We start from the raw sequence: 14291 nt of genomic DNA, 5'->3' as shown, positions 1-14291 counted from the left end.
ATAACATATGACTGCCTTAAGCATTAAAAAAATTAGTTATTAAAATCTTGTCAGTGACTAAAGAGCTGCTCTGGAAAATAAACACTAGTACTCTTCAATGCAATAGTATGCAGTATATTTCATTATTAGTTAAATATTTAACACATATGCTAATAATGATACTGTGAATGTGAGATACCACACGTTTACAATGTTCTTCCTTTTCCATTTTATGGTAAAGGGCCACCAGTGGCCGAGCAGTAAAGTTGCTGAACACTGGCAATTCGGTCTGAGGTTCGATCCCTCAAAAGGGCTGGCTGCTTGGGCATTTTCATGGTTTTCTCTATGTGTAATATGTATACGAGCCAGTTTCCTTCAGAAAGTCCTCCACAAAGTCATCCCTCCCCTTTGGCAGATAGCACTCGTGCGCTTTGCCATAATCAAATAAACCATACCATTATATGGTAATATGTGAAATTTAAAATGATGGATCTAGAAAAAAGGTGTATTGCATGATAAGATTGATAATATTTCAACCCAAGATTGGTAGTTTATTTTGGAAAATATTCAGGGTAATGAGACAGTATTACATTAAAACCTAATTTTGCACTTTATTCCTAATTTCAGTCTTAGCTATATTACACATTGCACAGTAGTAAACATATAATAAAAAGTAAGTTTGTATGACTAAATTCATTGTCTGTAAATGGAGTAGCTAATGTTTTCTATGGAATCTAGTGTTTATTTATTTATTTATTATTATTTAATATTAAACATTACTAAATGATTTTAACAAAAAGATTTTTTTGATTTTTGAAATATTTGTGAATCTATGTTTTATACGAATTATTTATGTAAATTTATAAATGTTAACTGTTTTATGTATGAAACTAATTCACTTATATATATATTTTCATTTATATATATATATTCATTTATATATAATAATTTATTCACTAAAGAAATATTGATTATATTATCTCCAAATATTAATTTTAGTAGAAGTATCTAAAAAGAGTGAACTCATAGGTAGGAAGTTTAATTCCAAAAATTGTTTTAAAGTAACTTGAATGTAAATAGTTAAAAATGTTTTACGAGGACTTGACGTAAATCATGAATAACAAAATTTCAATTGGAAAAAGAAGTTAAATTAAAGGCAAGTAATTATTGCTATTGATTGGAAATTAGTTGACTTTTTAAGGGGAACAAACCAACTCCCATTTAATGAACAATAATTAATAAATAAATACGAAGGTGTTTCGTCTTTTACTCAATGGTGATGCCAAACTGGCAAATTAAGTTGGGCCAAATATTTCCATGAAGTGAAGGTATTTAGAACCAAAGTAGAGTAACAAAGAACTCATTCTTGTAGTAAAATTGAGAAAGTATGAGTAATTGTCCCCCAACATCCTCGTTTTTATGCATTTTAATTCAAAACTATCTGTAAAAAATTAAACAATGGTAATCTTAATTGGAAATTTGAAATAGAACTCGAAGTAATTGAAATAAATATTAGAAAATTAAGAAATATAATGCAATCTATGCAAAAACAAATCAAATAATAAAAATTGAAAATTAATGTATATATAATAAGAAAAGGGAATGCACATGAAGATATAAAAGGCCAGAAAAAGAATTAATTAACTTACATTCTTTCTAGTAGGATGTGGGCTACACAGCATGTTTCAAAAAGAATATATGTATTTTGAATGCATATATTTATTAAACTGTATGACATATGAATATGAAACTTTACACACATATGCAGGAACCTTTCAAGCTCGGATTACAGATGTTCAATATGTCTTCCATTAGCGATACGAACAACATCACATCGATACTCAAATTCCTCTCATACTCGGGCAAGCATGTCTGTCGTCACTGATGTTATGACAGTACAGATCCGGTTCTTCACCTCTTCCTGGTTCTGTGGAAGTGTTGGTACATAAACGTTGTATTTAATGAAACCCCACCGTAAGAAATCACAGGTTGTCAAATACGGTGCCCATGGAGGCCAGCTGAAACAATCTAAGTCTCCAGCTCCTTGACGACTAATCCAACGGTTCGGTAGAGTTTCATTCAAATAATCACGTGCTTGGTGACACCAGTGAGGGGGTGCCTCCTCTTGTTGAAAAATGAAGTTGTCTTCATGCAGCCTCGGAAACGGCCAGTTTTATAACATAGCGAGATACTGCTGATCGTTAACCGTGTTTCCATCAAAGAAGAATTGGGCCATAAACAGATGATCGAGATATCGCACAAAACACATTGATTTTGGACGAATCTTGTACATGTTCAATGGCTGCATGTGGGTTCTGTAGGCCCAAAATTCGAACATTGTGTTTGTTTACATGACCACTAACATGGAAAGTTGCTTCATCACTGAACATGATGCATTGTGCGAAAGTGTTATCATTGTCAATAGCATCAATAATTTTGTTACAAAATGCCACACGTTTGTGTTTGTCATCAGGACGCAGAGCCTGTAAAAATTGTAACTTGTACAGCTTCATAACCAACCGACGGCTCAAAACACGCCAAATCATTGTTGTAGGCAGTTGTAACTCCCGACTGGCACGGGGAGTTGATTTTGAAGGACTATGTTGGAAAGGAGTTTGAATTCGAACAACATTTTTGTTGGGAACATGAGGGCGGCCAGGATTCTCCTTTACATACACGTCCTGTATATACAAACTGTCGATACCATCTGCGAATGTTCCACCCATTCGGAGGGTAACTTTGGTATCTCACCTTGAAATGTCTTTGCACTGTAATCACGGAATTGCACTTCGCAACACAAAGAGTCAAGAACACAAATTGATTTCTGCTGCCCAGCAGCCATTTTAAACATGTGACGGTTACCACACAAAGCAGAAGATAACTGACATCTAGCGGCTATTAATATAAACTAGACCATGTATCCGTTTCGTCAATAGCCGAGCCGAGGCACAGTGATCGATAGTTTGAACAAAATAACACTTTGTAATAACAAACATAAACATGGTGTATATATGAGTTTATGCTGTGGTTTTATTTAAGTGTCTGTCTAATAATATTGATAAAAGTGCCAATTAAATTCATATAAATAATTTTTGTATCTTTTTTTATGTATAATTTACAATTAAAGAATGAAAGTATTAATATTTTACTAACAAAGTGAATAGTTTCAAATAGTTTTAAAAATATTTTTTGATTTATTTAGGTGTATGATGCTACAAATACCACATATGAGAGAAGGAAATTAATTTATGATATAGTTTGTGAAAAATTCGGGTGTAAATTGTTCTTTGTGGAATCAACCTGTGATGATCCTAGTATAATTGAAGCTAATTTAAAGGTAAAAAATTATTAAAAAGTTGTTAATATTTAGAAAACATTTAAAATATAATAGATATTTCTATTATATTAGAAAACAATATCTTAGATTCAGATATTCAAATGAAAAATATCTGAGTTAAAAATATGCTGTACGTGTAAGACTGATATTAGAATTTATATTTTGGTTAAATACATGATACTTACATATTAGTGCATCCACTTTAGCACAGTCTGAAAATTTTTATAGAAGAAAGAGAATGATTTATAACTGCAAAACATTAGTTATTGTGTACATATTTTACATTTTGATTAGTTTTTTCTTTTGTTTGGGTGGAAATTGAATGGTATTTCCTTTAAAAATAGATTCAAATCAATTGGTCTCTTAAGCGATTTTCAAAATATTGTATTCTGCAAAAAAATTGCAATTTCTTCCACTATAGACAGATTCTAGAAACATATTTTAAAATTGGATTTCACAATAAATAAATAATAATAATGCATGTGAAAACGGTGACACTATTCGTCAAAAACCAAAGAATTGTTTTGCACATGGTTGCCAGAATAGGATAAATTCTAAAAAATTCAACAACTTCTGCTGAGGTGTTTCTGCTTATATGCAAGTACTAAATACATTTTTGTTGCTTGTCCTGGTTAAACATGTACCGTAATTTCGCACGTATAGTCCACAGACACGATTTTATATAAAAAAATTTCAAAAATCGTCAGATAGTCCGCACCACCGGATAGTCCGAGGACTATACGTCCGAAATTGCGTTTTTTTAATACGGCGATATTAATGTATTTTAGAAACAAAGAACTAAGTATAAATAGAAAAAAAGTACTTGCTTACTAATATACCTTCAGAAATAAAACGCTAAATACAAATAAAAACAGTGCTTACTAATTAATCATATATTAATTAATCACACATTCTACCACATTCAGGAAAACCTTCAAAGTCCGATTCATCGGTATCAGAATTAAACAGTTCTAATATATTTTCGGGAAGAGTGTCCGAAAGTTCATTTTCAGCATCACTATCTTCACTGTCAGTAATTTCCTCGCTTTCACTAACAATCCTGGCTTTTATAAATCCCGATCGGATGGTTGACACTTTAACACTTTTCCAGGATTTATCGACCCATTTGGCAACTTCACTGTATGAAGCGCGTCTCATATTTCCTCCTTTTGTGAAAGTATGTAAACCTTCCGACATCCAGATCTCCCAGCAATCTGCCTTTACACTGTCTTTTATGTGCGCCCTCATGGAATCCATAATTAGTACTCCTTTGGAATTGAAAAAGGCACCTTCTCTCTTCTTCCAAACTTCTTGAAACCAATCGAGCATAATGTCCTCGTTGCACCAACCTTTTTCATTGCACCGTATTATGACGCTTCGAGGAAAATTTTCCTTGGGAATTGTTTTTCTCTTAAAGATTAAGAGCGGCTTCAACCTTGTGCCGTCAGCACAGCAGGCGAGCATCACTGTGAATTGGGTCTTTTCTTGACCAGTTGTTGTTATTGATATTGTTTTCACTCCACAAGTATCGACGGTGCGATTCGGTGGGCAATCAAATGTTAATGGAACTTCGTCCATATTTATAATATTTTTTAGGGAATACTTCCCTTCTGCAATAACTTTCCTTGTAAACTGAAGGAAAGAAGCTTTTTTTTCATCTACGTCGTCCGGAACAGCCTGACACATTGTCGTTCTGGTGCGAACTCTCAAGTTTTTACGACGCATGAAGCGGTAAACCCAATTTATCCCTCCCTTGAAATCCGTTATCTGCATCTCTTCTGCCATGGACTTCGCTCGGATACGGATTTTAACTGTTGAAATGGAGCGTCCGGCATTTCTTTGGTCGAGAACCCATCTCAGTAAATTTTCCTCTAAAGCTGTCCATTTTACTTTTCCGTGCCGATTGGATCGCTTTCTTCCCATGCTTTTTAACACATCCTTTTGTTTGCGCCAATTTCTCACCGCTTTCTCGTCCACTTCAAAATAAAGGCCCGCTGCTCTATTTCCATCTTTTTCAGCTTTCTCAACTACCTTGAGTTTAAACTCGGCAGTAAAACTCCGGCGATGTTTCATCAACGTCATCGAAGATGAAAGACAAAATACTGTGCAATGTGGTATCCTCGTGATAAGTGGTAATGAAATGTGACCTTTGACCCCACTCACTCGGTGTTGCCAAACCACGCTATAAGTAAACGAATCACGGTTTTTTTTGTACTCCAGGTACACAAGCACTAAGGCTCCTAAAAATCGAGCTGATGCATCAACTACTTTTCCCCCTCCCGGCAGTTGCGCTAAAGCAGTGCGAAGGATACTGGGATACAAGACTGTGGTTGCGCTGAGTGCTCATATCCGGCATCGCTTGATGCGCCAGGCTGGAGTTTAGGAGCTCTACTTGCTACTACTCATTCGTTCTGCACTATGCTCTATGGTTTACTATCGATACGATACATACGAATGTTTTCTTGGAATCTCGCGCTTTTTTTTATATTTGATCATCGGCAGTTCACGACAGCGTGTTTTTTAAATTTCAACGATTTTAACCGTGAACAACCAGCGTATTATCCGCACTGGTGGATAGTCCGCAGCTTCAAAAATTCGCATTTTAAACACGGATAGTCCGCGGACTATACGTGCGAAATTACGGTATATGTTTAAATTTAACATGTGTTTGACTGTAATACAATATTCAGGTAAAAAAATAAACCTTCATACAAAAACAACAGCTATTAATCTTAAACAGTCTTTTGTGTGTTTGAGATTGATTAGTTTAGACTAAGTTAAACAGTCATTACTTCAAAAGACTGTGAAAAAGTTTTGTTTTTTACATGAAAGTGTAAATAATTTTTTTTTAAATTCCCATAAGCAACAAGTTGTGGAAAAAAGTAGATTACATATTGCCACAAAAGTTTGTATTATGTAATAAATGCATAAGTTGTTTAAATTGGTACCTAATCTTATATATTTTAGGTTACCTTTAAGAGCTAATGCTTGATTTAATTTCTGTATTTAAACATTAAAAAAATCTGGCAGCATTGCTTATACTGGATAAGTAAAAAATGCTAGTTAGGACTATCAAGTGGCAGATTGCGTTAAAAAAATTAAAAAAGAGACAAATGAGAAGTCATTTTAATATATTTTTTAACTGTTATGCGGCTTATGTTAAAATGGTTCAAGAAGGTATTTTATTGATAGAAACTTTCTTATATTTAGTTCAGTATTATATAAAAATGGGAAATATATGTCATAATATTGATACCTTTTTTGGGGGGGGGTTTATGTAGATTATAAATAACCTAATGTTTAAGAAATTACTACTTTGTCATTGATGTGTAACTATGTAACTAAATCTGAAGTTCTTCTATTCATTATAAATTAAATCATCCATTCTTAAAATTCATCATAGTTTTTTACCACATTATTAGAGAGAAAGACAATCATAATACATAAATTTAATGATTAATGTGCTTTTATTTTTAATTAAATGATAATTATATGTTTTACTATTTGTATCTTTTTTATAATATTTGGAAGAATATCCATAAAACATTTTTTTTTTTTGATAGGAAGTAAAAGTGCATAGCCCAGACTATAAAAATCGAAATGTAGATGAAGCACTTGACGACTTTATGTCTAGAATAGAGCATTATAAGAAAGTATACCAGCCTTTAGATGAAGTCATCGAAAGTAAATATTCCTTCATGCAAGTTTATAATGCTGGGCAGAAAGTGTTCGTGCATAGGCATGAAGGTAAGAATATAATTTTTTATTTAAATTTTTCACTTATTTTTTAATAGTTTAAATTTATTTTAAGGTTGAAGATAGAGGAAAAATTTCAGGGTATATTTTTATAATGCTTTTTATTTGAACAGTTAATTTTTAATACTCATTTTATATTTTCCACCAATCTGGTAGTTTTTCAAGTTTAGTCATAAACATCCAACTGGTTAATGAAAATTCTAGGTTAATTAGCTGCAGTAAAAGAGTGCATTATCTTTTTTAGCTGGCTTTTTTTTCAGGTAATTAAATGTATGTTTATAAATGTTTTTCAGTATTTATAAGCCTTTAAGGAAGTTATCAGTTGATCTCAAATAATGCAGTCCAATACAATAAAAATAAGTAAACAGTCCATAAAATCTTAATCAAACATATTAGGGACCAAATGTATAAAATTCCTTAACTTTGCTGTTTTTAAGCATGAACTGGAAAGAATTGGTTGTATTGAATTTTGTTCCTTCCTTCTTTATATAGTTTTTATATTCCCCCTTAACATAAACAGTTTCTCGAAGCTACATACTAAAAAGATTTAGGATATCATAAAAATAAAACTTAATGTACAAAGGAGTATACTAACTTAACTTTAGAACTATAAAAGAACTTAATGTACAAAGGAGAAGGAGGAAAACTGTTTTATTAGAAATTTTATACTAGCCCTTTTAAAACTAAATTGATTAACCTTCCAGCACGCCCGTATGTACAAAATTTACGACAAATTCGGTTTTTAATGCACATTTTTTGCATATCGAAGCTCAGACGTCTGAAGGTCATTTCTTTTCCTCCTTTCTACCCTTCCCCACATCATGGAATGTGCCAACAGGAAGTCATTTGGCCTTTTTTTTTTTTTTTTTTTTTTTTTTTTCTTCTGGGCTTTTTTTTTGCTACGTGGCAGCATTTTCATAAAAGTTATAACACGCGTGTGATCGTGTTTTAAAATATTTTTTCTCAAATATTTTGTCATTTTGTGTTATTAATTGCCGTGTATTATTTTAATTTAAATTCATTTGGCTCTGTAAATTTTATATCAGTTTTCATGGCAAAAAAATATGTGCAACCAGCTGATTTTCCTTGGATGCTTCAAGAATTATCTGATGAAGAAAAGGAAGACAGGGAAACTTTTGGATGGGAGAACAATAGTGATTTCCATTCCTTATTTTCTTTTATTTCTATTCTTTAGAAATAAATAAAAACATTAAAGTTAGTTTAAAGTGCGTTTTAGTAACCAGTAAGAAGTAAATTTCCTTGCAGAAGTAAGTAATGCTAAACTTACATTTTTTCCTACCAAGGTGTTTTCCTTTATTATTGTCTATACTTGTCTTTGATGGATATTAAAATTAGCTTCGATTTTAAAATATAATTATTAAATAATAAATTTAAAATTTTCTATAATGAATATATCATTGCATTTCCATCTCACTAGCATAAGAACTTAAAAAATAATTTACTTATATTTGAATGTGATATCATTTGCATTTATGTGCAACCAGTATTTTGCAATAATAAGATTAATATTTTATTTCTTAAATTTATTATCAATATTCACTCATTTCTGTTGTTTTTCGTGCCAAAACGGTAAAATAATGGATGTAAAAAATACGACGCACGCATGCTCATGTAAATTTCCAAGCGCGCGTGCTGGAAGGTTAATATAAAAGAACCAAAAGATAGTATTTATTGTTACAAATAAAATCATGAAGTGATATTGAAAAAAAAAAAAAAATTTTTTTTTTTTTTTCCGGCATTCATATATTATTACATTTGTATTAAAAACATGTTCCATGCTTAAATTAAGAAAGATATTATATTGTATTTGCAATGGAACTTGTGTATTTACATTTATTTTGTAAATGAATTTTGCTTACTTTATAATTGAAATAAAAAGATATAAATGTAATAAAGTCCTTTTCATATTTTATAGTTACATGATTATTCATTTTTTTTTATAAAGGACATATTCAAAGTAGAATTGTATACTATCTGATGAACATCCACATAATTCCACGATCTATTTACTTGACTAGAGTAAGTAATGTATTTTCTATCAAATATTTTTCTTTCATCTATATACATATGAAGAATGTTTAGTATTTGCTTCATCATATGGTAATTATTTATTCATGTTTTTGAGTTTTAAATATTAGATATAGTTATAAATTGCAGTTTTCTAATATTAAAATTACTGTTACTCTTGGATTATTTAAATATAAAAAATATAAATTCAAAATCTTTTTATTAATTTAATTAATTATTAATTTTGAAACTAAAATTATAAGGAAATTATTGTTTTAATTATTTAATTAATTTGCAGTTTTATAATAATTTTTATACACTTATACTAAATAATTTTTATAGCATTTTGTATTATGATTCAGATTAAAATACTTTTTTTTAAATTTTTAATAGCATGGCGAAAGTGAATTCAATGTTTTAGGGAAGATTGGAGGAGATTCTGAATTATCAGAAAGGGGTTGGGAGGTAAGTTAAATGTTTGAAAATTTCAAAATGTTAGATGTAAAAGCTCTAATGGATACCTGCAATTAGTTATTTTTTCTCTTATTCAAATATTGCATAATTTTCTGTTAATACTGTTTATTACTTTGAGATGAAAATGTAATGACAATAAGTCTTGCATTTTTATTTTCATAACATGGCAATATAATATATTTTCCTTATCCTCTTTCTATATAAATTTTATTGATTCTATTTTTATTATTATTTAGTAGAAGTTAGGGATGTTTGTAGTTCAGATACAGCTGAAATTCTGTATTTTCTATTTTGCCAAATATGAAATGTTCACTCATTACCTCTTTCAAATTTTCATATAGGTAAAACATATCATTCAAAGATTACATAAATTGAAAACCTTTAGACTCAAAACACTCAACACCAGGTATGTGTCGACACTTGTAATGTACAAAAACAGAAAAAACTGATATTGTAAACTTTGGGGTTGAGAGAATATTCCAAACCGAAACATGAAGCATTTATAAAACCTATTAAATCTGTTTTAACTCGATTCCATGGACCCATTCTTGATAATGCTTATACAGCTGATATAGTCATTAAATGTAAAACATCCATCAATACTGATAGCCTAGCTGCAGAGACTTTAAAATATTATTTATTCTCATTACACAAAATTACATGTGAAAATTTCATAACAGAAAAATCCCTCTGAAGATCCTATTTATAAAGAATTTGGGGATAACTTATTGAATAATTAGACAGCTGATCAAATTCTTTACATTCCATGAACCATTCTGTTTTCTTTTCTAGAAGTTTCTCATCAGTAGTACCTTCTGATATGCATACTTCTGATATACATCTATTCTAATACCTAAAATTTAAGTCATTGTCAAAATGTTTTGCTGATCATACCGAGCATTAAATTGTTAGCAAAGAAAAGTATAAGTACAGTTGTTTTCCCTGAAAAAAGAAGCTAAACTTTACAATTATTTGTAAAAACTTTGAAAAATATTTTTTTGTTTTTTTTGTAGGTAACTATGAGACCTACTTTTTTGTAGATAAGTGTGAGAAATGACAGTAAATCATAAATTAATTTTTAATAAACTAAAAAATACATACTTTTTGCTTTAAAATAGTTTGAAAATGCATATATATGTGTATGTATGTGTATTATATTAATTTTCTGAATTATTTGACAGTGTGTTGGATTTTTATTCCACAGTAATTTTCAGGATTTGAAAAATGGGATTGCAGTCACCCATGAAAAGAATTATATTAAGTGAAAAGCTTCACATATGTGTCAGTTTTTGATATTATATATTAGTTTGTAATGTTTGATATCCTATGCAAATTTTCAAGAGGGCAGTTAAATTGCAGTATACATATATGGAGTATACATTTTATACTGTGATGCCAATATCCAGAAATTTTAATGTTGTCTCTTATTAAATAATGGAGAATCTGGTATGAATGTGTTTGTTTATGTATGTGTGTTCCTTACATTGTGAAAACAATGCATACTGTCACTAAGTTTTGAACATATGGAATCCAAGCATTTGCACTTTGAAGCAGAAATTTTGAATTTTTTAAAAAAATTTATTTCATACTTTGTATAAATTTAATGAATTTGGGATTAACAAACTCGCTGATTTGAAAGTGAGCAGTGGAAATCAAATCATTGCTAACTAATTACTTTCAGATTTAATTATCGAGTAACAAACTAAATAATTTAAAAGCAATAATCACTGTTAAGAAAATTTTTTCTGTTTTTTAATTTGCTTAATTTAAATTAAAATTCATATAAATCATGAGATGCCTAATTAGAAATATAAAATATTTTTATCAAATTATAACAGCTAGAGATTAAAATTGCTATATATATATGTTTTCTTTCTTTTTTATGATAACTATTTAAGGCAGCTGGTAATTATGCAGTTTTCTTCAATTTTAATATCAACGTTTTAAGATTTGAGTATTTTGAAATTTTAAAAATATTCTTTTATTGCAATTGCTGTTTTTGAAAAGGTTAACAAAATACCCAGATTATTTGTTTAAGTAGATTATAGATTGATTAATTGATGTAAGAAATGTATTAAATCATCACGAATTTATTATTGAAATACTTTTTATATTCCATAGTATGCAAGAACACTTGCTAAATACATTAAAGAACAAAATATCCCAAGATTAAGAGTATGGACTAGTTTACTAAAACGTACTATTCAGACAGCTTCTGGAATTGTAGCTCCACAAGAACGCTGGAAGGCTTTAAATGAAATTGATGCTGTAAGTATTCTCAATGTAAATATATAAAAAATAATTTATTTGCATGTATCTCTGATTTAATTGTGATGTATTTAATAAATAATATGTAAAATCCAAAAAAAGTGACTTAAATGTATATTTCTTGGTATAATTACTATTCATTATTATAGTTTGTTCAAGATTTTCATTTAATTTAATTTTTTCAACATTTAGCTTTATTTTTTAATGATAGCTGTGTACATCTTTTGCTAAACTGTATCTTCAGAGATGCATACTAACTTGAATTTTAAGAATAAGTAAGATTCAGCATTGATACAATATTGATTTCAAATGAAAAGACTCAATGTATTTGTTTGGTTGAAAATATCAAATACTCAAGAATGTTTGTTTGAAAATATCAAATAAAATTCAGTTTCTTAGATATTTAAAAATTAGATTTATAATCTGTATAACTGTCTGTATCATTTAAACACCAGCACCATAAATTTTGCTTATTTTTAAAATTATGTATCCTGTTTTCTAATTGAAGTAACAAATTAAAAATACTTCTATGCAAACTCTGTTTTCATAAATAAAAACTAAGTAATGCTAAAATGTGTAGTAAAATTCTTAGTGTTAATTTCAGATCACTATAAATCACTCATTTAGATATAACATAATTTATATTATTAATGTTTAGGGAATTTCTATTTAAAATCGCTCTGAAATAAAATTTATTTAATAGGTAATGTTTTAATAAAAAAAATGATGAGAAGTCATTGTATTTAATTCATTGTATTTTGGTCATAGTCATTGTATTTTGGTTTTTTTCATTTAAAAAATTAGGGTTTTCTTTGATAAATCAAAAGCTTAACTTTGTGGATACTACCAGAATTAATTTGATATATGAATAGTTTTAAATAATACCTATCATTCAAGTAGCATAACTAAGCATTGAGATTGAGATTTTGAAGTGTTGTACATGTGTTTGAAATTTATGAATTATAGAATTATTTGTTAATAATTTAGTTTTGCAATATTGATTTAAAACTCACCATGTGGGCATTACATACTTCATATACAGATTACATATGAATATGTATGATTTCTTATAAATTACTGCTATTAACATGTAGGAAATAACAAATATCCTGCGATAAACTAATGTTCTTTCATTTAGTAATGAATCTTCATTTTCATTTGAGTACTTACAATATTTATTTGCACAGTTGCCCTTTTTTTTAAATTAATTTTATGCTTTGAAAACAGATTTTGGAAAATTGCATGGTTTATATCGGGTTCTTAACCGGTGGTACGCAAGAGAAAAATAGGTGGTATGCAAAGAAGCAAAGTATTTTTAACTATTAAATTCAAAAATTAAAACCTCAACATCCTGATTGAGTTTTTTCTGTAACACTCTTAAATTTTTTCCGATCTGAGCTTTGTTTAACTCTTTCACATCGAAGTCGCCCCAAACGCCCGAGCGTTCAGACAGCGGCAGGTCGCTCGAATAATTTCTTACTTTGTGATTTCCCCCCTCACATTACTGTATTGCTCATTGCTTTCAAGAGTTGTTAAATGATATATCAATCGCTCTTTTCAAGTGACTAAAAGTAGTTCTGTTATTTTAAATCACCTTCTTTTTCCTTTGTTTACTGTCAATGTTTAGCTGTTGATGCCTGAAGTTGAAATCCCGTCCCAAGGGGGAACTTCACACAGAGCAAAAGGGTCCAAGGAAGAAGTTGTTGCTTTTTCTTAAGTAGGCTGTTGTTAGTGCTGTAGTATTCAATTTATCATGGGAGAAGGAAAAGCATTCCAAAAGAAATTGGTATACACAGGCATTTTCGATGTTTGATGAAAAGATATTTGGTCCTCTTTCGATGCGAAAGAGTTGAAGAGTGGTGGTGGTAGTAGTACTTTGTGGTGGTGTTACTAAAGGTTTTCAATTTTTGTTTAGATGGTATGTGTTAGTCAAAAGTTTGAGAACCGCAGGTTTATACCATTTCTGAGGAATTAGGTTAAAAGAAGGTGGTAATATCTCAAAAGCCAGATATCAGTATATGTGCTAATATTACTGTATTAATTCTTTCACATCCAATCCGCCCGACACGGCACTACGTTGAAACAACCAGAACCGCCCGAAAATGGCCGAGATTGTAATCTTGTTTTCTTCCCTCTTCATAAGGTATGCAGTAGCAGGTGCAGTTTCCCCAAATGCATTGTATCCATTTGCTGCAGACAGCGTGTCCTAAGAGGTTTCTTATTTTTTGCTTGCTCGTTACATTTTGTTGTTGATTATTTTATTGTACAGTGTGCTTTTAAACTTTAAACAGCAATAAAATTGCAGTTTAAAAATTTAAGGATTATATTTATTTTTAATTAATTTATTCCTTCTTATAAAAATAACGGAAATAAACAAACTCTAAGTCGTGATCATAACAAAGCCAGAAAAGCTTGTTGGTCTGACCTTCAGAATAGTTTTGTAAAGAAC

General features: G+C 29.9%; 1 protein-coding gene across 6 annotated transcripts in view; it reads left to right on the top strand.

The window, feature by feature from the left end:
• Window positions 1–14291, top strand: part of LOC118191818 (6-phosphofructo-2-kinase/fructose-2,6-bisphosphatase-like) — a 172594-nt gene that overhangs the window by 127562 nt on the left and 30741 nt on the right. For all 6 annotated transcript variants that reach the window (XM_085821157.1, XM_085821156.1, XM_085821159.1 and 3 more), the window contains exons 5-9: window positions 3182–3316; window positions 6880–7063; window positions 9039–9112; window positions 9494–9565; window positions 11696–11842. In XM_085821157.1, coding sequence (XP_085677283.1) covers window positions 3182–3316; window positions 6880–7063; window positions 9039–9112; window positions 9494–9565; window positions 11696–11842 — 612 coding nt within the window. The remainder of the gene's footprint in view (window positions 1–3181; window positions 3317–6879; window positions 7064–9038; window positions 9113–9493; window positions 9566–11695; window positions 11843–14291) is intronic.

This window comes from Stegodyphus dumicola, chromosome 7 (assembly GCF_044657685.1).
Source record: "Stegodyphus dumicola isolate Sdum_Otavi_A_Nest chromosome 7, ASM4465768v1".
In the NCBI taxonomy this organism is placed as follows: domain Eukaryota; kingdom Metazoa; phylum Arthropoda; class Arachnida; order Araneae; family Eresidae; genus Stegodyphus; species Stegodyphus dumicola.
Note: the sequence above shows the minus strand (reverse complement) of the source record. Positions and strands in the feature narration are given on the sequence as shown.